The 24389-nt window shown below is 31.0% G+C and overlaps 5 protein-coding genes across 9 annotated transcripts; 4 read left to right on the top strand and 1 right to left on the bottom strand.

Moving 5' to 3' along the window:
* The first annotated feature begins 91 nt into the window (after positions 1-91).
* LOC123672127 (ubiquitin-conjugating enzyme E2 T-like) lies at positions 92-571 on the top strand. Its single transcript, XM_045606117.1, has one exon. It carries the CDS (start codon positions 92-94, stop codon positions 569-571), a length of 480 nt encoding a protein of 159 aa, XP_045462073.1.
* Positions 572-9185, bottom strand: LOC123673140 (tyrosine-protein phosphatase non-receptor type 61F). Of its 2 annotated transcripts, XM_045607583.1 has the most exons (7): positions 8952-9177; positions 6855-7505; positions 6488-6646; positions 5324-5560; positions 3992-4116; positions 3730-3852; positions 572-1125 (listed from the first exon to the last, which is right to left on the bottom strand). In XM_045607583.1, exons 1-7 carry the CDS (start codon positions 9030-9032, stop codon positions 1101-1103), a joined length of 1401 nt encoding a protein of 466 aa, XP_045463539.1. In that variant the 5' UTR covers positions 9033-9177; the 3' UTR covers positions 572-1100. The 2 variants fall into 2 exon arrangements, with proteins under 2 accessions (XP_045463539.1, XP_045463538.1); XM_045607582.1 differs by lacking the exon at positions 572-1125 and having other exon boundaries at positions 2051-3852; positions 8952-9185.
* A 402-nt stretch (positions 9186-9587) lies between these two features.
* Positions 9588-10597, top strand: LOC123673146 (ATP synthase subunit s, mitochondrial-like). The gene has a single exon (XM_045607595.1). It carries the CDS (start codon positions 9941-9943, stop codon positions 10514-10516), a length of 576 nt encoding a protein of 191 aa, XP_045463551.1. The 5' UTR covers positions 9588-9940; the 3' UTR covers positions 10517-10597.
* Positions 10598-11344: 747 nt separating this feature from the next.
* Positions 11345-15574, top strand: LOC123673145 (glutathione S-transferase 1-like). 4 transcript variants are annotated; one of them, XM_045607591.1, is made up of 4 exons: positions 11345-11432; positions 14611-14771; positions 14850-15050; positions 15123-15574. In XM_045607591.1, the coding sequence occupies exons 1-4, from the start codon at positions 11360-11362 to the stop codon at positions 15429-15431; spliced, it is 744 nt and encodes a 247-aa protein (XP_045463547.1). In that variant the 5' UTR covers positions 11345-11359; the 3' UTR covers positions 15432-15574. The 4 variants fall into 4 exon arrangements, with proteins under 4 accessions (XP_045463547.1, XP_045463548.1, XP_045463549.1 ...); XM_045607592.1 differs by lacking the exon at positions 11345-11432 and adding an exon at positions 13068-13201; XM_045607593.1 differs by lacking the exon at positions 11345-11432 and adding an exon at positions 14096-14290.
* Positions 15575-22583: 7009 nt separating this feature from the next.
* Positions 22584-23944, top strand: LOC123673997 (ankyrin repeat domain-containing protein 54-like). Its single transcript, XM_045608797.1, has 3 exons — positions 22584-23097; positions 23154-23386; positions 23703-23944. Exons 1-3 carry the CDS (start codon positions 22779-22781, stop codon positions 23898-23900), a joined length of 750 nt encoding a protein of 249 aa, XP_045464753.1. The 5' UTR covers positions 22584-22778; the 3' UTR covers positions 23901-23944.
* Positions 23945-24389: the final 445 nt, after the last annotated feature.

The raw sequence follows: 24389 nt of genomic DNA, 5'->3' as shown, positions 1-24389 counted from the left end.
TAGTTCTGAATTTTTTATTTTATAAGGTTAAAACATTGTAGATGTATTTCAAACATAGAAATTTCAAAAACGTTTTTCATCAAAACACAAAATGTATAAACAACGAATTTCCAAAGAATTATCGAAATTATCTAAAGGTTCAGATGCTAACGGTATTTTTATCGATAAGGATTTGAAAGAAGGAGATGATCATATTATTTTGAATGCTCAGATAATAGGACCAGAAAATACTCCATATCATAACGGAGTTTTTCATCTGAAAATTTATATACCGCACCAGTATCCTTTTGCTCCACCTTCAATTAAGTTTATCACTAAAATTTACCATCCAAACATTGACGATGGGGGAAGAATATGCTTAGATCTAATGCAAATGCCGCCTTCTGGTAACTGGAAACCAACAACTAGTTTAGAAGGATTATTAATTGCTATTAGAATGCTTATGGAAAGTCCTAATCCAGATGACCCATTAATGCCAGAGATTGCTCATGAGTATAAGCTGTATCGCCAGTTGTTTGATAAAAAAGCACTTGATCATACCAAAGAATATGCCTCAATGAAAAGTCAGTAATGAAATTATTTGTATTTTATTTTCCACAATTGTTTAAAAGTTTTACATGTTCTAGTTAGTTTGATTATAACAGTTTTGATTCCCTGAATCTGTTTTGGAATAAAATAGTTAAGAATAACTATAAAATTTTCTCTCTCCATAGACATGAAATAAATCCATAAAAATATTCTATATAGAATCTAAAAACAGCAAATATTCAATTATAAGGAGCAAGAAATAGTTGATCACTTTCTGAATTGTAGTAACAGTATAAAATATTTATTATTTATTTGCCATTTAAATGGCTGTTAACATTGTTTTATGGACAGTAAATAATCTACTGAACTTTCCACCATGTGGAATACAGTATAAAAAGGTTTTGATGATTTAGTTGCAGATTAATATATAATACAATGTATATATACATTTGAGTAACCTTTTTTAAGTGATTTATGTTTGAGTTATCTGTTCAAAAAGTGAGTCCGCAGAATTTGTCCTCAACTAATTTAAAACTCTCATAGTCCAATCTTCTCCAAAAAAAGTTTAAATGTCAGTCTTGAAGTGAAGTTTTCTGCCTGTAATAAAATAATATTTTAACATTAGAAAATTCATCCTGAGCAAAAAATTATAAACATTAGAATAACTTTTTGTTTTGAAGAATGAAAATGTTGGTTTTAGAAGTGAATATGCCATCCTAAGATAACAGTAATAATATCTTTTGTGGAATTGCATACTCTATATGATAAGACAATACAATTCCAAACAAAAAAATAGCTACATCAAACTCGTGTGCATCACATGAATATTGAAAAAAAAAAATTACGTTCAACAGATAAAGCTACACAAATACGCATGTTGATTGCAAGATACTGTGAATATTCTGGATAATTTCTGAATGAAAAATATTTATTTCGATGTCTTGATTCAATAAAACCTAACCAATTTTCTCGAACATGTTAATGTAGTGCCTTCATTTGATAATTGATAAAAATTTTGAAAATTATTCAATTTGTTTCATTACACGTTAACTGCGTTAGTAAGAAAAATTCCCACAATATCTTGCAATATTCTAAAAATGTATTACTTACTGATATGGCATCTTAACCATTTCTCCAACAGTGTAGAACTTACTTGAATGCTCAGGTTCTGCGCCCATATAATATATAAGCTCGACATTACATATTCCCAAAAACAAGTTAAAAAAAAAATTATTTTGATTCTTTTCTTGTCTGTAAGTATATGTAACGCAGTTAACGTGTTCAGAAAAAAATTTTACTTGCTTTTTATCGGATTTTATTACTGAAAAATAAATATTTATAAGCACATACATTTTTCTACATCATTTTTTTTTGAAACAGAGAATGTACAAAATAATTTACAAAATATTAATCGGGATCAGTTTCAAGATTCGATTTGATGAAGTTGAGAAAATTACATTTAGAAAAGGTGCAAAAGGCTGATTAGGTAGATCCCTATAATGTAGTGGAAAGCAGCTTTTCGAATTTTTGTCAAAAAACGAATAGAAAAAGAAATAACGTGTAGTTTAAAGATATAAAGCAGAATTCAAACTTTTAAATAAAAAACTTGTTTTTTTTAAGATTTGAAATTTTAACCATGCCTATCTACTAATTGTGGAAATTATTATTTATATCTGTTACGAATTAATATTAAATAAACAAATATTTCCAGAACTAAGACATTCACTATTGACTAGGGACAACCTTTTGGGGATGACTTATCACGTAAGATCCTACCCATTATAAGGGAAACAGCAAGAGATATATTACTCAATAGGATAGAAATAATCCAAAAATTTAAAAACAATAATTGTAGTAAAAAAAAATCATCCACTAATTTTAAACCCTTTCCACCAGTATCAAGATCTTACATCAGCGTTCTGCACAAAAATGCTATGAAAATTACTAGAAATGAACATGTAATACTTTAATTAACCTACAAGTAAAGAAATATTATGGTACCTCAGCATATCAGACTGTGCGTTCGAAAATCTGAATTTGTGAATACACAATGATATGAATACCAGAAAACCTCATTTGTATCAAAATTGGGTGTAAATTTCTTCAGAGCTTATACTCATGTTATCAAAAGATAATTTTCATTAATATTTATGTTAGACTATTACGTACTAAATTTTTTTTTTTTCAACAAATTCGGATCACGTATACCAATAAAATATGATACCATTTGAACAATGCACTTTTCAAAATTAATTTTGTGTACCACAAAATTTCCTAGAAAATAAAATCAGAACATGAGGATCACATCAGTACGCATTATTGTATTGAATTTATTTTTATATTTCTTAGCATGTATATATTCTTAATATCATGTTTATAATACATGTCAGGATGAAATATTAAAATTAATTTTCTCAGGGAAAATCCATTCATATTTCGGTGATTGCATTGGTTTTTCAAACATTTTATTGTTCTCATGATTTGTGCATTCGAAAGAAAAAACTAAAAGAAAGCACCTGTAATTTGATAGTTTTTGAGGTAACACTGTAAAAACCGTAACCTCATTTTCTAATATCACTAGATACTGAAATGAGAAACGTCATTTCTTGGAAATTATTAGTATGCAACTCTTGATTCAGGCAATATTTACACCAGAATCAACTGATTGAAAAAAAAATTGCCACCGAAACTTGCTGCAACTCGGAAAAAACTTCAAATAAAGAAAGTTCAATTTATACGTTCACAGTCTTCTTGAACTTGCTCACTTGATAATTTCCTATTATAAAGAGTTTTTTAATATTTCAAATAAATGTAAAATATTAATCACATAACAATAGATAACTTTCAATCCTTCATTTCGAATAATAGTCCTAAGACGTCAGACCTCGGTTATTTTGTAACCCTGCAATTTCAGACTCACTAACTTACTAACCATAAACATTTTTTTTTGTCTAAATAACACTTAATAGAAAAATATTCAATAATCAGCGGTAAGAACAAGTGCATCCAATTGGAATGAATTTCGAATTTCAACAACGAAGAAATATAAATGCGAAAAAATTACTAAAACGACAAGATGAACCAACTGAAGGTAACAATTGATAGAAAGAGGAAATTTACTAGTTACGCAAATAGAAATAGGCCAATATGCCCCCTCCCATAGCTAAAGTCCCCGCTAAGAGTAAAGGTTTATACAGTGACCTCTTGAGTTGAGTCCAGTGCTCGTTGACCTGCTGGCGTCTCTTCATTTCTCGCACTTTGGCCTCCATTTTGTCCTTCTTTTCTTGCCTGAAGCGTTGGCGCGCTCTGGCGAGGGATGTTGGACTGAAAAAAAATTAAGAATAATGAAATAAAAATAAATAAAACCAACACAGTTAAAAATTTCAACAACAAGACTACCAACATTGATTCATATTGAAACTAAACTAACTAAATGTCAGCCATACAGTATCAATAAACTTACTTTTCATCAATGGAACTAGATTTTTCCGTATTATCGGAATCAGATTTTGCTTCTTCAATAAGTTCATCTTCACTGCTGCCATCACCACCAGGAACTGTAGGAAGAGGTCCACTAGGATTGTACGACTAAAAAGATTCATTATAATAAGTTATTAATCACATAACAATAGATAACAATGAAAACATCCTGCATTTTTAGTATGAATTTACCACCAAATGTCATGTTTTTATGATGTTAAGATTTTTTTTCAATTTCATTATACCTTTTTTCATTAATCAGATTTTTAAGCTGAGAGAATTAATGCAATATTGATGACTATTTTTGAAATGTAGGATTAGTGTCAATTTATATTGAAAAAAGTGTTTTTTCTGTTTAAGGTGAACAAAACAACAGGTTCAAAAACTCATCAACATAAATCAAAAAAGTTTACAAAATAATTTTGAATGACCGTAAAGTGAAGTTGATCGAGATAGCAGACATTATGAAGATATCATCTGAACGTGTAAATCATATCACTCACGAATATTTGTACATGAGAAAGCTTTGTGCAAAATGGGTGCCGGGCGAGCTCACAATCGATCAAAAGCAACAACATGTTAATGATTCTGAGCAGTTTTTGAAGCTGTTTAAGTGCAAGAAACCTGAATTTTTGCGTCGATATGTGACAATGGATGAAACATGGCTCCATCATTTCAGTCAGCCGAGTGGACTGCACACAATGAACCGAATTCAAAGCGAGGAAAACCACAACAGTCAGCTCGCAAGGTTATGGCATCAGTATTCTGGGATGCGCAAGGTATAATATTCATTGATTACTTCCAAAAGGGCCAGACCATCAACAGCTATTATTATAAAGCGTTATTGTATCGTTTAAGGTATGAAATCGTTAAAAAACGGACCCATTTGAAGAAAAAGAAAGTGCTGTTTGATCAAGACAATGCGCCGTGTCACAAATCAATGAAAACAATGGCAAAATTGCATGAATTGCTACGAATTGCTTCTGCATCCACCGTATTCGCCAGATCTGGCCCCCAGCGACTTTTTCCTGTTCTCAGACCTCAAAAGAATGCTCGGTGGAAAGAAATTGAGCGCCAATGAAGAAGTAATCTACGAAACTGAGGCCTATTTTGAAGAGAAAGACAAATCGTACTACAAAAATGGTATCGAAAAGTTGGAAGATCGCTATAATCGCTGTATCGCCCTCGAAGGCAACCATGTTGAATAATAAAATCGAATTTTGCCAAAAAAAATGTGTTTTACTATAGTAGACCGGAGACTTTTCATCAATTGGCCTGTTAGTCAATTTATTTTAAGCATGAAACAAAATTGTACCTCCTGCAGTGAATCATCCTTGTCATTGTCTTGTTCATAGCTAATATCACTCAAGGAGACGCTGTTGGGTATTTTGGGAAGAGGGCGGTTGACGGGCGAAGTGCTGTTAGGTCTGTTCAAACTCTCACTTCTTGGAGGAGGTAGAGGGGGAGGCTCATCGTTGTCTTCCTCAGAACTCGAGGAGGAAATATTGTTTTCGGTGTAACTATTGTCTGAGACGATGTGATTTGAGAGTTGCTGGAAGAGACAAATTGCGATTAACGGGTGAAATCAAAATTTTGATCATTACCTGGGATTCATTGGAAACAGTGAGTACAACAGGAATGGTGACTGAAGGAGTGTGGAAAAGGTATTTGGGGAATATCACTTCGAATTTGGCAGTTGTCAGCTTCTTTCGAGAATTCTCTAACTTCTTAGAAAATACTATTTTAACACAAAGGATTGTTAAATTAAATTTTGTAAAACTGAACAGAAAACATCAATACAAGGGGTAAATGAAACGCAGCCACAAAAAAAACATTCAAACATTTTTCTTTCCAAATCAGGACTGACGTAACGATGCTTCTTAGTTTACATCAGGTTGGTAGACTCTGTTTCTTATTACAAGACTTAAATGTTCACTTTTGTGATAGCTACTGTGAGGTTTTTATATAAAACCAGTTTTAGTTTTATTGTATTTACTTCTTTACTTTCTTTGTGTGTTAATAACTGTTCATAAATAAGCATGCATTTTTTTGAAGATGTTCATAGCATTCATTAATGATAATATTTATTTATGATGGTGGTGATTGTACAAAAAACAATTATCTTTCAAATGATTGTATATCTACCAAAAACTCATAATGTAAAAACTTTTTTCAAAAGAAATTTTTTTGCATGTTTTTCGTCAACTTAGATATAATAACAAGCTTTTCATATTCAACACTTTATTATTCCTTCAACTTAAACTACTACAAATCATCTCAAATCATTCACCATAAGATCATAATGGTTCATTCCGAATGTATATTTCATTTACACCCTGTATTTACATCGTGCATTATGGTGAAAATACTTTTCAAATTTGGGACAGCCAGACTGTTCTGAATTCGTGATTCTTTCAAAAAATTGGTCATTTCAAGAGTTTACTTCATCTTTATTTTCCTTTTTTAATGGAGAACTTACCGTAGGAGATGCATTAGGATCTAATTTTTTAGCACCTTCGATGATTGCTTGATACGAGAAGCGTAGTTGTTCAGGAGTTTGTATCAATCCCATTCGATACTGCCTCATGTCCAACAGGATTTCTTTTACATTCACAGATTCTAAGCCATGTTTTTCGATCTGGAATCAATAAATCACGCCAAATTCATCAATTGAACAGTGATATTGATAATTTATAATTAGTTTATTTGTCAAAATATCAAAAAAATAATAGAAATAATTTAGCTAAGCCAATAAATAAGTTATGTCAATTATTGTTATAGTTCTTTGAAAACTTTGAATTTTGGAGTTAACAGAGAGTAGGATACGAAAAACATGATATACTTACAAGAACTAAACAACTATCAACCAAACAAAAAGTACCAGATCTTCCGATCCCAGCCGAACAATGAACAATGGCTGGTCCCACATCAGATTCCAATACTCCCTCATTCCGAACCTTGTGTAAAAACTGCAGAAAGGCAGTTGGTGAACTAGGCACTCCGAAATCGGGCCATGTTGTGTAGTGGAACTGCAAGATATCCCTAGAAGTTTCTGTCACGAGATCAGTCAACCTGAGAAGTCTGGTTAAATAATAAGAATAGTCATGTTGTTCGATGTATTCAACACTTAAATTGACATCTGGCATATTAAGCGCATTATCCGGGCCGATATCCATTGGCCAATACTGGTAGCATTTTTCCTGTTTATTTTCTATGAGTTTGTTCAACATTAAGATAGCTCTGCTTTCTTGCTCCCAAACCATAAGCCAAAAATGACTTACTGTGCTAGGTAAGGGACCTTGTGTAAGTATGTATTTCCTATTTGCCTTATCTATTTTGATCAAGTTGGCATTTATATAGTCTGTATTTCCTCTTTTTAGAACTATCCTGCTATGATCATAAGGACTGACATCTCTATATCTATTTAGAGGTTTGTTTTTTCCCTTCACAGCCTCTAAAGCACTACTGCTGTTGTTCAAGCTCTGTTCCCGGATTTTCTAAAATAAAAAACAAACAAATACATATTTTTAATCAACTATTTATTTCACTTTGATTTTTGAATTATGTCAATCGAGTTTCTTTATGGAGTTCACATTTCTAATTAGAATATGTTAATGTTTTCTATCCTGACTCTTCTAAGCCTGTGTGAGACCTCTTTGAAGCTTAGATCTGGCATGAGTTACGAGAACCAGTTGTGTTTTGTATGGGCTTTGTTACTGTATCCCATCGCCACTTCAGGTACAGCACTGTTAATTTTGTACGCAACAGCAAAATATTGTATATTAGATCTAATATGAACCTTGTAAAAAAGGATGGTAGTTCCTAGAAGTTTTCAGAGTGTACATGGTATGATATAAAATTATCTGAAATAGTTAATTCAGAAATTTAGGTTATTGTTCTTGACTTTATTAGATCAAACTGAGATAATTATTTCAATAAATCCATCAATAGAATAATCATTGGTGATTTTTCATCCATAATAGTTTTCTCATGAAAAACTGACCTCTTTATTCTGACAATAAATAAGTGAAATCTGCAAGGCTTATATTAGATAATATACAATTAAATTTTCATATTCATACCTCAATTCATAAAGTGCATATGCAATTTGGCGCTAAAAATTTTGCTTTCAATGAATTTTAGATATTGTATGAAATAATGAACAATTCCAAACAAACAGTACTTCAAAAGATGTTTCACACTCACTTCAAATAGATAGTAAGCACCTGAGATTACTTATCAGGAATTTGAACATGTTCTAATTTAGAGAATGTTAACCCATCATTCAAGCTATTGAAATTTTTTTATCTGAAGGTACAGGCAACTTTCTTCTCTAGAAATGATAAATTAACATTTTTCCGAGTATGATGATAATATTGAATTATAAGGGACAATAAACATTATTGAGAAATCAGTGTGATTATGAAATTGATAATTTTCCAAAGGAAGTTTTAGTAGTCATCAATTAAATTAAATGCAGTAAAATATCGTTCCAATTCCCCATGAGTTCTTCAAATTATTGAAAAAGTGTAGATCAGAGGACAGTAGTTTCAAAGAATATTCAATAAAAACACTGATGACTAAATATATTATCATTAAAAAATTAATTGGAAAACTATAGTTTTCTTTGATGTGAAATTGTGTCAAAGAATGGGAATTTTTATTAGTGATCCTGTAGAGGCAACATTACATTAATGCAATTTCAAATTATTTCTTCAGAACCAAAGAAAATTAACTGTTATCTTTAATGGTACACCAACATATGAAATATGCACAATAAGTCATTGTTTCATTAGTTTTGATGAAGAAATATATGAAATTTCCTAGAAATTCCGTTTGTCAAAAGATGACTCATGAAAATCATAACTCTTTGTTATAATTTTTAATATAAATTCAAAAGAGTATTGCTAGGTTTTTTTCCTATTGGTGAAAGCAAAAACTACCTTGTAAACTACTGTCCACTCATTTTTCCTATTCAATTCAGAATATTCCTGCTCGATGTTATTGCAACCAGTCATGTTCATGCACTTGTAATGATAAACACTATTTCCTAAAAAATAATTCACTAGAAATTTATTGCTCCCATAATATCTCTAAAACCTCGAACGAAGTTTTCGAATAAAAAGTAATCAACTAATCAACTGTAAACGTTCAATTTTAACAACACTCCATTTTTTTCTCTGTTCTTCTTTTTCTGATTTTTGGATTTAAAGGAAGTTAGAGAAGTCATTAATTTTGAACATTTATGAAAAACTATTTCAAAAATAAAACAATCAAATATTGAATAATAATTAAACAATAATTGTTGAAATAAAGTTATTATGCAATAGTTATAAAATTGGATTTGAAAAATCAATGAATTACTAATAATAAATCAAATCTGATATTTTTCAATTGGAATGATTTATTTATTCGATAAAAGTTATAATTATATTTATTCCAATAATATTGTATTTTAAGTCAAATAATTGCTATTATTCTATGGTCCTCAATGCATAAATGTAAAGAATAGCAATCTTCTATGGGGCTGGTTATTTAAGTTCACTTCGTTATCTTCAATAAATTCAAGCGTTCTTTATGGTGGCGTTTCTGTGAGGTAAGGGTGTGTCGGTAAGTTAGTTATTCAGCGTCACAACGTCCTTGTTCGTAAAAAAATGGCTGGTTCGCAACGATCTCGGGAAGCTATTCAGTTACAAATTCAACAAGATTGGGCTAATCGGGAATATATTGAAATAATCACAGTCAGTATTAAGAAGATAACTGATTTTTTGAATTCCTTCGATTTATCTTGCCGTTCCAAGTTGGCCTTATTGAACGAGAAGCTGACCACTCTCGAAAGAAAAATTGATTATTTGGAAGCATGTGTTACTAAAGGGGAAACTTTGACGTGATAATTATTTTTGATATTACGACGCACCTCTTATGATTGAAAATGTTGCTACAAGTAGTGAATCCTGCTAAAAAGTTATATATGAACAATGTACCATGTGTTCGAAATCTTTTTCAAAACGTATTAAACAAAGTATTCAACGCTGTGGATGAAGATCGAAGAGAGAAATTAGGACCTGATCGTACATGTGCCGAATGGTTATTAAGAAATGGAGCATCAGTAAAATTCAAGGGTTCATCAGAATTCCTTAAGGACTACAACAAATTGCCTGATGAAGATTTTCCGTTCAAAATTGCTGAAGTTGAAGCTATTGATTCTAGCATCAGCCAATATGGATTCGGTAATTTCAAAGGATGTCAGCTTATATGGAAAATAGTCTTTGATCGATGCTACCTTCTAGACAATGAAGCAATGAAGGGACTTTTGGTTCTTAATGACTCTCTACGTCATTTGAAAATTACTAACTGTCCTGATATAACAGATGGTGGGTTATTATACTTGAAAGATTTGAATTTGGAACATTTGGAAATGCATATTTCACCTTATGTTAAAGATAAGGAAAATGTATTTAAAACATTGAAACTTGGTCTTCCCAAATGTAATATCATTATGGGATGAGTTTTAGTTATTGTACTGGTTTTAGTTTATTCAATAGTCTATTTTATTCTATTTATTATTTGTTAATAAAAGTAATGCTTTTTCTAGAGTTTTTTTTAAACATTCTAGTCCGGTATTTATATCAAGTCACTTAAATTTTTAAAATCAAATTTTAGGAAGCCTATATTTGAATATTTATAGTAGTTTTTGAAACCTTAGTTTTATTTGAAACAGTCTCAAATTATTCAAGCTACTACTCAGATTTAGATTGATTTCACAAAGAAATCTGATTTTATAAATTATTTTTTATATAGTTATTTCAAATTCGTAGCTTTTTAGTTATTTTTATAACTAAATTATTTTATTAGATTTGACTGTAATTCTTTGTACTTGCATACCTTAGGATTGTTAAGTATTTCACAGGACATTTTCTTAGGATCAACTACAATTTTGTATTCTGTATAATCACATAAATGACACTGTAGGTTTAAGATCAGTGCCATTTATGTGATTGTATAGAATCTGAAATTAATAGCAACCTGCAATTTCATTATCTTGGAGACTGAATAATCACATAAGTGGCACTGTTGATTTCTCTGTACCATTTATGTGATTATTGGGTCTCTGACATACCAAATATCTAGAACATGGACACAAGGTGATCAACAAGCTTTTTATTATATTGTAAAGTTTTATATTTTCTATATTTGTAGACTGAGTAAAATTAAATATCGTGAATCAGAATGGTTTCTTCTTTATTTTCTCCTAGTCGACTATAATTAAATATGAAAATTTGTTTGGGACTGGGGTTATTTTTTTATTATATTGCGATTAATGAATTGGATATAACGATACGCATTTAAAATGAATAATTCTAAACCTAGTGAGTTTCATAGACTGTTACTTGAGCATTTATGGACAAGTAGTTCACATTCAAGTGAGTTGAGGGAATTCTTTATCGAATCATCATTTTTTTTTTAATATATACAATGGAGTTCTTTTCAACAAAACAAATAGTTTAGTACGCCCAAGTTTAATATTTAGTGAAATTCTTTTCTTGCCTTGTGGAAAGAAGAGTCTAAAAATACTGCAAAAAGAACTGACTTTTACCCATGGAGAGAGGGAAGCATTTTTCAATGCATTATGCAATTAGGACCTAGGGAGAGTCTATAAAAATATTGACACTAATGTGTAATGCTAAAAGTTAACTTCCACGTCAACTGGCCGATCGTGTTAAATTTAACCTTAAATTATTTTTGTTATAACTATAACTCGTGCTATTATAAATTAGATATAATATGTCTATGCTATAAATTAACCATAATTATTCAATATTTCCAACATTTTCTACTATCAGTGTGGCTGGTAAGATTGAACAATTGCTTTGAAAAGTAGAAAAGATGATTATTATAGTATAATGGGTATAGTATATCCAAAGTCACTTGAACTAGTCTATAAAAACGCTTGGCCAGAGATAATTGCAAAACAGTCATAAACCATAGGCGTACACTTTTCAAACCCTTGAATTGAAAATAATAGATATTTTTGAGTATGTATGGGACTCTGGATGTTGATTATTTCAGAAAATTTGTGACGTGAGTAGCTTTTGCTGTCACATCAAAAATGATAGTATATGTCATTCTACGGTGTTATAATTTGATTATTCTTTATTCTCGACCTGTAATATACTATCAAGGAACGTTATCAACGATGATGAACTGATCGTTGCATAGAATTATAAGAGCACGAAAATGTTTGAGATGAATTCGGAAATGTACTGTCTGAAGATAAGATAAACTAGGGTAGAATGGGTGTATGACCTTGAGATACTTGAATGACATCCAATTTTCTACGTCAAATTAGCAGCTACGTTGCCGAATTGAATTTTATTTATTCGTTATTGTGAGGCGAAATTTATGTCCCTCAGTGGAAGCAGAAGGCTAAATGATAATGTACAGGTCGATTCACCGCGATGGCCTATTGTTTATGGAAAACTAATAATAATTTTGTGCTGAAAATTTAAACAATTTCCTTTTATATAGGAAACAGATTACTACTTTCTTATTTCAAACGGCACACCCAGTATATTATTGCATTATCAGATAGCTTGGTTGATGATAATTTCAGCAATATGGCAATACTTGAGCTCAACGGTTCATAAGTTGAAGAGATTCCTATAGATATCTTATGAAAAGTTTTTTGGAAAAATCTATATTTTTTATTCATTCAGTCAATTTTACGTATATATAAAAAGAGAGGGGTCTCAAGCAAATCCTATACTTGAAGAGTTATCGAGGAAAAACTTTAACTAAGGAAAACTGCAATTTCGCATTGAATGGAGTAGTCTATGACTTCCAGAAAACAAAACTAAAAAGTCGAAATTTCTTGAATTGTAATAAATTATTGTTTAAGATGGTTGAAAATCCATAAACCAATAAAAATTTTAATTACGAATAATTAATGACATTTCCTGAAATGTCCAATTTAGTTATCCAAATTTCGATTTTAGTTTCTATGTTTTCCGGAAGTCATAGACTACTCCACTCAGTTAGAAATTGTAGTATTACAGATTAGTCTGTGGTAGTATTTCCTCAGTTCAAGTTTTTCCTCGATAACTCCTAAATTTGTCGTATTCAGAATCAGAATAAATATTCAAAGATATGAGTAACCTATTATTAAAACTGTCCCGACTGATGCCAAGATATGGTGAAATATTTCTATTTTCTATAAAATACTTGATTAATTTTTCGATCTGGCTACGTAGCTGCTAATTTGACGTACTAAGAGCCTCAACATCATATGCCTATTCTACATGATTTTTCAAACCAGTCATAACATTGCTATAATCAGAAAAATGTAATGGAAATTTTGTTGGTTAATCTCATTTTAATCAATTCTTCCTTCAGTGGAATGAAGATATTTAGGATTCGAAATCATTTTCTTCAGAACCCGTCATATATCAATTCTGACTTTGAAAGTAAATGGAGGAATTGATTTGATATTCATCTTTTTTTTACATAAGCCGTAGAATTGTGCCAAACATCATAGTCGAAATCATTAAAAGCATCAGTCACACAACGAACTAAAACTACGTAAAAATGCATTTCAATGATACCCCTATGGACCACACTGGTCTATGCGAATTATTAGAAAGTAATTAAGAAGTGATAGATGCAGCCAATGAGTGTAAACAAAAACGCTCTCAAAGTGGAAAGGGGAATACGAGGGGAAATATTCAGCCAATAAGATCAATCTAATCGGGACATTCTTGCACAGACTAATCTGTGATTCTTGCACAGATTAGTCTGTGATTCTTGTTTCCAAGACGATTTGCTAAATACCGGGGTTTATTTGAGAGTATTGATAGCAATATTTTCATAAATTCCAAAGGAATTTCTGGAAACTTGGAAAACCCTTGTATAATTGAAATATTAAGGCTTCCTCCAAGTGACTTTGGATATACTATACCACCCTTAGAATATAGAATAGATTATTAATGTTCTAAGGTACCACCAAACAAAAAAGTAAAATGCCTTCACCAAACCTTTTGAGGAAAAATTAATACGACTAAACGTAATGTGGTAGCTTTTTCAATCGATATTCTTTGATATGTAAAAAGAAAAAATATATTTGATAAAGAAACACATGTCTTCAAATTGAAAAATAAAGATAACAAATTGAAGATAATTAAATGATTAGGTATATCGATCACAATATTTTAACCAATTTGAATCATTTTTCTGAAAGATCAAAAATAAATTTACATAATACCGATTTGAAGAGCTTAAATATCAGGTAATGAGAATAAAGAAATTCTCAATAAGTGCTAAGCTAAATACTAACTCATACTTGAGATATATTTCATTATTCAAGTTACGGGTGTACAAGATTTTTAGACTTTTATATAATTTCTATATAAGCTTCTGTTGATATGACAAATTATGTGTTGGAAGGATGCTACTTTAAACAAAACAATTAGACATAAATATTTCACTAAACAAAAATTCTGCATGGTTTTGTACTTTTTATATCTGTTTCAACAATGTGTAGTCTAGGCTATTATTTTAAAATCTAATTTCAACTTTTTTTCTCATTTTAATTTTATTTTTCTTAAGATTCATATTTGGCTGGTGTAATGGCTCCAATTCTTTATTCTTGCGAGCTGAGTCCTCCTGTCAGATCAGTATTACTGACTGCAAAAGCTATAGGACTGGATTTGAATATTCAAGATATTGACCTTGGAAAAAAAGAGCAAATGACACCAGAATTTTTAGAGGTAGAGTAGCTTAAAAGCAGATTTAATATCAAAAGTAAAAATGATCAGGATTCCTTCACAATTGATGTGTATTTGTAGATGAATCCTCAACACACTGTTCCAACATTACAGGAAGATGATGGTTTTGTTTTATGGGATAGTCATGCTATCATGCCCTATATAGTTGAAAAATACTCAAAGTATGATACATTCTATCCAACAGATATTAAAAAACGAGCTGTCATTCATCAGCGAATGCATTTTGATACTATTTCTAGTGTGACAAGAAGTGAAGCTATAGTAAGTTCTTATCAAATGATTGATATAAATAAGCAAATTTACAATTGAATTCTGGCTCATTTATCATTACAGAATCCTCTATTCCATGACAATAAAACGAGTATCCCAGAAAATCTAGTGGCTACAATAAAAACTCACTACAACTTTTTGGAGAAAATCCTTGAGAGATCTGAGTGGATTGCATGTGATTCAGTTACTATTGCAGACTTCAGTTTGATACCATCAATTAAAACAGCTGATATTATTGTACCTATTGATAGGAATACTTATCCAAAATTGTCAAGCTGGCTGAAAAGAGCTGAGAACTGGAAATATTATGATGCTAATGAACGAGGACATGACTCCTTGAAAAATCTTATCCTGGAAAGGCTTCAAAGTTAATTATGTAATTGGAAAATTGTGATTTTTTTTTCATTTCGAATATATCTTCATTAATTATCTAAGTAAAAGTATTATAGGTACTACTCAAGGAATATCAGGATATTGAAGCTACCATATCAATAAATCATCATTTCAATTCAAAATATTCTTTTGAGCGCTTATTGAAATATGTGTTGTATAGCTTATCCTTCCAACACAAAAATCTGGTATTCTAAATGCAAAAACAATCCATCTGATCAGGAATCACAGATAACAGAGTAGTCAGGAATTCTCTGTGAAATTTCAAATATTTACTATAGTAATCCTGCCGAATGGGTACTTGACCTTGGGACACTCGAATCTGATATGTCAAAATGCCAGCTATGTTGCCTGATTGTAAAAAGCGTTTAGTATCATAGAAATAAAGTTTAATTGGGGATTCCTACTAAGACCGATGCGATACGGTGGCGATTCTTGAAACTTAGCAAGGCAGTACTTACTACTTACAATAAATATCATGATGTACGAAAGAACTGAATGTGGATACAACTATTATAGCGTATTCGACAGGCTGCACCAGTGCGAATTAATTCGAAATTTTTCAGTGCTAAATGACATAATCAACTCGAATTAATTCGAACTGGTGCAGCCAGTCGAATACGCTATTAGATTTTTGCGTTGTCTGTAGTTGTAGTGGAGTGTAGTATTTATTGATTCCAAAGAATTACACATAGCATAAAATATGGAACAAGTCAAAAACTTATATACGAGTAGAATCGTTTTCACAAAAGTTCCTGAATTCCTGTATACTATACGGTTCACAATTCAATATCAGATCATACAACCTCTTCTTGAACTGCTTTAAGCTAGAAAAATCTCTCAACTTAGGTGGTAATGCATTAAACAAGTTTGTGGCCATATACTGAACACTTTTTTCTGTCAAACTTGTTGTATGTGCTGGTACATTAAACGGAAAGATTCTCCTTGTATTATCTAAATTTTTGTATGATACAAAATAGTGGTGATGTTCAACAAAAATATATTAAGACTATGGTGGCCATTTGAAAACGAAACAGACGAGATTACAGACGAAATAAAGTTTTTCGATAGAAATACTCGGACAGGTCGATTTCTGTTTCGAGGGGACAACTTAAGATGTAGGTTACGGACGCATAGCGCTTCAACCCTTGCTACTACAATCCTCACCCCCAAATTTTGAATAGGGAAGATGGGGTGAGTGATACCTCATTTGAAAGGTATTTTTATACTGATTTCAGCACAGTAATTGTTTTTTCATTTTATGCATTAGTTCTCGAAATATTCTTAACTAAGTATCATTTAGATAAACATGTTAATAGGAAGTATGTTTTGGAATTAGTGTCAAAGTTTCAAGAAACCGGGTCCGTGGCTAATAAAAAACGAAACATGGAACTAACTAACGCATGAATATTTCGAGAACTAATGCATAAAATGAAAAAACAATTACTGTGCTGAAATCAGTATAAAAATACCTTTAAATTGAGGTATCACTCACCCCATCTTCCCTATTCAAAAATTGGGGGTGGGGGTTGTAGCAGCAAGGGTTGAAGCGCTATGCGTCCGTAACCTACATCTTAAGTTGTCCCCCTCGAAACAGAAATCGACCTGTCCGAGCATTTCTATCGAAAAACTTTATTTCGTCTGTAATCTCGTCTGTTTCGTTTTCAAATGGCCACCCTGTATAAGCCATGAATAGTGAGCATATTGTTTTTTTTGAAAATACCTCTACATGAAACCCTCTATCCCATTCTAAGCATAGTTCTAAGTGCTTTCTTCTGAATTACAAAAACAGATTCTTCACATGAAGAACTCCCCCAGAATACAATAACAAAAGACAAAACTGAATGGAAATTCGCTAAATAATCTACAACAACTGTAACTTAAGAATATTTAGACTAACTTGAGTCCTTAACATGAAGAGAGTATAACAGGCACATTTTAATCTACTTTTTAAGTGATCGATATGTTCACTCCATTTCAAGTGCTTATCAAGTCCAAGACCTAGAAATTTTACATTATCCCTAACTTTAATGTCATCATCATCAGTAGGTACACATTGAGGATAATTTATTCTAGAATGTGCAGTATGGAAAATTACACAATCTGTCTTTTGGACATTTAGAAGTAGTCATGTGTACTTTTATTACAACCTCAAAGGAGGCATAATGGCAATATTATTTTGGCCAAAATTATTCTTGGTAGCTTATGGAAATTCTTCAAGAGATCCTCTTTTAATTTTATAGGAATAATAATATACACCAGTTACAAATTGTTGATGATATTGAATAGTTTTTCGATATTATATACTACTACAGGTCAATTTAGAACTACGAGTTTTTAAACTTGTTAAAATGAAAAAAAAACATTTATTTCATAGTATTTATTTGAATATTTTGCTTACTTAGTTCGCAGAGCTTACGAAGGAAAGAACTAAGCAAAGAAAACCTTCACTTGTACTAACAAGCGCTCCATACAATTCACTAAATACTTAATCCATAATTACATTTTTTGAGATAGAGCATTACAAAAATTTATTAACTTCAAACTATGGAGCATGTGTAGATAAATCTCAGTATTAGCAGAGGAAATGTATACAATATCTAAATATATACATATCTTTATGTATATAAAAACAATTAGTATGTTCCCAGCAAACCATGTTGTTATATGCGCCTTCCCGTTACATAACATCCCTAAGAAATGAGGTATATACCTGATACATCTCAAAACTAATGTATCTGATACATAACATTTCATATATCCATGAAATTATTTGACTTATTCATATATCATATATGTAACATTGTTATATTACTGAAGTTACGTATATGATACATCTTCCAGCATCCCTAAAAACAATATTACTCTGATATCTACTAGTGTGTAATATAGTTACATATCATATATGTAACATTCGCAATATATATTTTACATTGCTAATATTATGTAAAAGCTATGTAAATATAGCATATTCATGATATATTACTCAGATCTATACAAGTAATTTTATAATACATAACCTTTATTAAAGTTGAACTGTTTAGAGATTTTTGCCAGGACTAGTGCAGTGAAAAGTGATATGCATTTTCTAACTTTTGATTGTTAGTTAGAAGTGATGAACTATAATAATAATAATATTCAATATTCTTTGATTTTTCATCAATTCCGGATTACTTTCATCGTAGAAATATGTGAGATAAGAAGTGAAAAACTGTAATAATAATATTCAACATTCGATGATTTTTCACCAATTCCAGATTAGTTTCATAGTGAAAATATGTGAGGTAAGTGAATATAAGTATACTTCGACAACGTAACTACATTTAGATATATAAATGCTGTTGTATGTGCCTTTCATTTTGCTCTTGTACTTGCATGCCTGTTAATAGCATAGGTATATTTGCTGCATGTTTTTGTGGATCGTTAATGGAATGTGTGCATGGTTTCTGTCTTCTTCATTCAAATTATATGCATTTTGATATTTTTCCTTTTTATGGTAATTTGCATTTGGGTGTATATAGTTCTGAAGTAATACCACAATTGTTTTATCATCTAAATAAGAAGTACCTATCTGAATAGTGCGCTAGTTTTTACTACTTAGACTATTTTTCTGCTATATTTTATTTATGTTTGTGATGTATATACCTATGTTATTCTCTGCTATTCGTGAAATTAAAACATCTAGATTTCATATATGCACAATACACTTTTCTTCCATCATTATTAATGACCAATGTCAGATCACATAAGGATGCTTTTTGAGAAATAGATTCTGATAAGTTTAATCAAATGTTTTAGTATGATATAAATAATTTTGCTGTTTCAGAGTGAGGAATCACCTCCTGAAGTTTACTCATGTATTAAAAACTTTCATAACTTTATATTATGTAAGAAATTTGTTATTTATCCAATCAGGAAACCTCGTTACTGAGAATTTTAATTGTAAATACCATTTTTTAATAACATTCTAATATGTTTAGGTTTTGCATCTCAATCTTTTATCCAATGTGCAGACTTTGAGAAGATAGATATCAGCCGAGTGAATAAGGCTGGCGACATTGAGGATCAAGAGACAAAAATAAGTTTTGGTTGATGTAGGTACTTTGATTACATTAAAAATTTTCAATAATTCTATGATCTTTCATTTAACAAACACCCAATTGTTAAATTATTGAATCCTGTTTTACTATTCATAAATTATTTGTAATATTTCAAATGTGGTGCATACCAAACGTAGGAATCTGGTTTTTGTTGAATTTTCTAGGTTCAAAATAATAATATTGTTGACTAAAAAATATTTTTCTAGCAAAAAATGAAAGATGGAGTTTAAATATATATTTTTAGAATGCACCTTCATTCATAAGTATCTCTTTTCATGTAATTTATAAGTGATATATCTCTTATTAATTGATGTTGGCTAGATACCAGCAGTTTTAGTTTCAATTGGTATTGTGTATCATTTGTTATATTTTTGTTTGGAAGGTATTGAAAAAAATTCCAACAAATTCACTAAAACATAATTTGTGTGGTGTCAGCATATTTAGATTTTTTATTTGTAGTTTGATTAGTTTTTCCTCCAGAAAGAATTGTACAGGTATGTATTGTTTTTGAATTGCATAGAGAATTTACTTCTGAGTACCTATATGTAATATAAACATTCAGATAACTATTACATTTTTCTTATGTCTCTTGTTTGTAGCAGATATATTTCTTTTGGTTATATCACATAGAACGGATAATTTTTTTTATATTGCATGGTGAACTTTTTACTGAGTATACATATATTATGTAATATAACATAACCATATACAGGTTGGCCCAGTTCTTGTAGAGTAACTTGGTGTATTCACTTTTAGGATGAAAGCGTCATAGTCACTTTATAGGTCAATAAATTCACAAAAACATAAGGAGGTTATTGACATCAGGTTGTTCAAAATTAAAGATTTTATTGATAAATTTGGTAACTTGAACAACCTCGATATAACTTCCTTATGATGAAATTACGACCCATATTCATATTATGTTTTCATCTTAAAAACTGAAAACTCTCACAACTGTTATTCTACAAAAAACTGAGCCAGCCTGTATATATTTATATTACATAAAATCGCAGTAAAAAATTCTCCATGCAATATAAAACAATATCTCAGTTCTGTGTGAGATATATTAGAGATATATATATCAGCTACAAACATGATATATAAAAGTAACATAACAGATATCTGAATGTTATATGAAAGGTACGTATTATCTATGTAAATTATTATATAACAGCAATATATCAGCTACGTAAATGATACATAAAGGATATTACAGATGTAATGTACCAGCAATATCTTTCAATGTATCATGTAAGGTACATCATCTATACAGAAATGTAACAGCTACGTATATGATGCATAAAGGATGTACCATAAATATTACAGATGTAATATACCAGCGATGTATCATGTATGTTACATGAAATGTAACAGCTACGTATATGATACATAAAGGATGTACCATAAATATTACAGATGTAATATACCAGCGATGTATCATGTATGTTACATGATCTGTACATGATACATGGCAATTTTGTTACATGTTATGTAACGGAAGGCGGACATAGAGCGGTCGTTGAGCGGTACTAGAAAGGCGCATGTATGTTACATTGTTATGTAACATAGATCGTTGTAATATATATGTTATGTCTATGATACGTATTTGTGTTTGCTGGGTTGATACAACAATGTAATTTTTTAAGTATTCTATTTGAAGAGTTCTGTCAGTGCATTTCCATAAACATCTTGGCATCTAGGATGAACGTCCGCCTGTCTTCTCTAGGAGATGATATACAATGGGACCTGTGAAAAAAAAAAACATTTTAGTGATGAATTCGTAAGAGAGTAGCCTACTACTCAAATGTGATATCATACATTATTTTAGTAAAAATCTGACTTCACTAGAATGCAAAATCTATTTTTCATAAACCTACACTAAGAAACTAAGAACCTCAGAAAAAAACTGTCCAATATTATTTTAAAAAATCAAGTCCTATCTTGAGGGACGACAAAAAAAAAGTTGAGTCTTAAAAGGGAGGAGGGGGGTAACACAACACTCGCGGAAGCACTCGGACCATCGAGAAGTAGTTCGTCCAAACAAAGTCCTAAATATGAGGTCGATTCAAAGAAGTCACCATCACTCTTATACTGGATATTGAGCAGCAACAGTGATTAGGAACTCTGGGAAAATTTGATCCTTCTGGAACTGATTTCTCCATACAAAATCATTTAATCCACCTATTGTGACAAAGTTGTTCGTTAAATAGGTTTCGCACACTTCCCGACAGAAGTTATACCAGTTAATTATGGTGTGATCTCCCGTTATATCTCCTTGTCGCGCAATATAATCTTGCGGTAATTCTTCTGCCCATCCGTGTATCATCACCAATATCTTCTCAAAGCTTAGTTTGCTCTTTTCGAAGAATGAGTTCTTTCGCACAGTCACTAATTTCGTTCACTGTTTGCAGGACCACACATAGCCATCCACTATTAGTTTTGATCTTTTGGTGCAACTCATCCGAATGTTGCACCTTTCACAGTCACATGAGTTTTTGATCAATTTTCTCCTGGCACACCACTTAAGTGCTTGCATGACACTAGCACACCCCAAAAAAATTTGTTTTAGTACAATTTTCTATTTTCTCCCTACGAATTTCATCTGCAGTCATAATTGTAGAAGGGTCCACAATTTCATTCAAATTGAATGTATTTTCGACAGCAGAACCCATTTTCCTCGGAAACTTAGTTACTTCACGCACTAATCACTTCCACAAGTAAATTACTTCACTACAATAAACTGCAATTTCTGATTGTATCAGTTACGACAGTTACACTCGAATTCAAAATATATAGGTTACGACCGATGGCGGGAAATCGTAAAATATTTCTATTTTCTATGATATACTTCAAATACCTCATTAATTCTTCATCTGGCAACGTAGCTGCCCATTTGACGTACAAAATCGCACGTCTTTCGAGGGTCCCAAGGTCAAGTATCCATTCGGCAGGATTACCCTCTGGTGGTAGATCTAATGTGATTTTTTAGGTTTATTAGTTCCAACATATCAAACTGTCAACTTTGTTATCATTATTACTCGTCTATCCACTGTCATTGATTGTAACAAGTGTTTACTTTCTACTCTAAAGTAAACATTAAGTGAATAACTTACTATAAAGATATATTGTTCTACAAATATACATTATTTGTGTAATTTAGTGTTTGATTGTGAAGATAATATCAGTTAGAAACTTTTCAAATTCATAAATTGCACAAATTATTTGGAAAATGTCACATAGTGATAGTGAAGTGCGTGATGAAGAGAAGGAAAGGAGAAGAAAATTGGGATCAATTACTAAAGCCAAATTTAGGTGTAGGATTGATTCTAATCCAATTCTCAAGACTAGAGAGTTGAAGCAACACCTGAAACCTATTTTGGCAGAGTTGAAGTTAATAAGATGTGTGAATAATAATAATGTTGAAGAAACTAAAAACTTATTAGAATCTGGAGTTAGTGCTAATTCCACTGATTCATTGAAGAGAAGTGCATTACACATAGCCGTTTCTAGAGGCTACAGGGAAGTAGTAGAACTTTTGCTCAAACACGGTTAGTTATGGGGTTGTGATTAAAGAAGCAGCTGATGTATTTTTTAATTATTTCAGGAGCAGACCCCAACAAGCGAGATAGTATACAAAACACGCCTCTTCATTTAGCAGCTTGTTCTCATAATTTAGCAATAATCACACTTCTAATAACTGCCGGGGCAGATGTAGATTCACAAGATATGCATGGCAGACATCCATTACAACTAGCTAGAAGCAAGTTACAGATCCTTCAAAGATTTTGGCTGCAGGGTCATATAGAAATGACAAAATTGAAAACAGAAGTTAAAGATGTAAGAAATATTTATTTATTTCAAATAATATACAATATATTTTGTTTCTGGATAAACAAAAAATTGCTTCCACCATCCATTAATGCTAAGATGTGTTTTTCCTCGATGAATTAATTACCCAGTAATGTTAAATCCTTCAAAACACTTATAGAATAATATATAGGATTGGAATCTACTTGAAGATTATGTAGATTTTTGAAGATTCTAATTCTAGATGACTAATAGCTATTATCAATTTCGTCTTTGAATTATTTGCTGTGAATTTCATTGCTTCATAAGCGTTTATGATTTTAACTGATACCAATGGATTTTTCAGGTAATAGATTTGATGATATCAGTACAAACTGCCAAGAAATGGGGAAGTAGTGATTTTGCTCCTGCAAGCCCTACTGAGGAAGCAAAACAAAGAATAAATAACTTGGAAAATATGAAATTAACTTTAAATGATGAAAGTGAAATTGATTACCAATTTGATCATTTATTGATTAGCCTCCAGAATTTTCAGATTAGTTGAATTATATAAGATGGTGTATGAAATTAAAAAAAATTACAATTTGATCTCCTTGCAAAATGCACCTTTAAAGGTAAACCGTTACACAACAATAATATTTTACAGTAGAGAGAAGAAAACAAAAATAAAAATAGTTTTTTTTCCTATAATATTGAAGTTATTGATACTACATATTTTTTTAGAAGTAATATGATAGTTATTTATGTACTCGAAGGATGTACATAGCACAAAGTGGTCTCCAACTTTTGAAACCTGTAGTGAATCAATATACAGATTTAATTATTAAAAAAAAAACTAACTAGTGGAGCTATTGTGTCTGTTAGTGCCATCTATAAGAATAGAATTGAACCTATTTGATCAGAAAAAATACAGTTAACTGCATTTTGAGTTTAGCGGCATCCATAGGAAGTAGACTGTACCAGTAGTAGAGATGAGGAAGCTGTAATTGCTCTAGAGCCACCTGTTGAGGAAGAGCTGTACAAATAAGTTAAC

The sequence above is a fragment of the Harmonia axyridis genome, chromosome 2 (assembly GCF_914767665.1).
Source record: "Harmonia axyridis chromosome 2, icHarAxyr1.1, whole genome shotgun sequence".
NCBI lineage: Eukaryota > Metazoa > Arthropoda > Insecta > Coleoptera > Coccinellidae > Harmonia > Harmonia axyridis.
This window is presented reverse-complemented; position numbering and strand designations above follow the sequence as displayed.

Coding starts and splice junctions, on each gene's coding strand:
- LOC123672127 (XM_045606117.1), top strand. CDS start 92: ATGTATAAACAACGAATTTCCAAAGAATTATCGAAATTATCTAAAGGT.
- LOC123673140 (XM_045607582.1), bottom strand. CDS start 9,032: ATGAACATGACTGGTTGCAATAACATCGAGCAGGAATATTCTGAATTG. Junction 6,647..6,854: donor TTGATAGTTGTTTAGTTCTT/GTAAGTATATCA, acceptor TATTGATTCCAG/ATCGAAAAACATGGCTTAGA. Junction 4,117..5,323: donor AGGATGATTCACTGCAGGAG/GTACAATTTTGT, acceptor GAATCTTTTTAG/TCGTACAATCCTAGTGGACC.
- LOC123673146 (XM_045607595.1), top strand. CDS start 9,941: ATGTTGCTACAAGTAGTGAATCCTGCTAAAAAGTTATATATGAACAAT.
- LOC123673145 (XM_045607591.1), top strand. CDS start 11,360: ATGAATAATTCTAAACCTAGTGAGTTTCATAGACTGTTACTTGAGCAT. Junction 14,772..14,849: donor TGACACCAGAATTTTTAGAG/GTAGAGTAGCTT, acceptor GTGTATTTGTAG/ATGAATCCTCAACACACTGT. Junction 15,051..15,122: donor TGACAAGAAGTGAAGCTATA/GTAAGTTCTTAT, acceptor TTATCATTACAG/AATCCTCTATTCCATGACAA.
- LOC123673997 (XM_045608797.1), top strand. CDS start 22,779: ATGTCACATAGTGATAGTGAAGTGCGTGATGAAGAGAAGGAAAGGAGA. Junction 23,098..23,153: donor AGAACTTTTGCTCAAACACG/GTTAGTTATGGG, acceptor TAATTATTTCAG/GAGCAGACCCCAACAAGCGA. Junction 23,387..23,702: donor TGAAAACAGAAGTTAAAGAT/GTAAGAAATATT, acceptor TGGATTTTTCAG/GTAATAGATTTGATGATATC.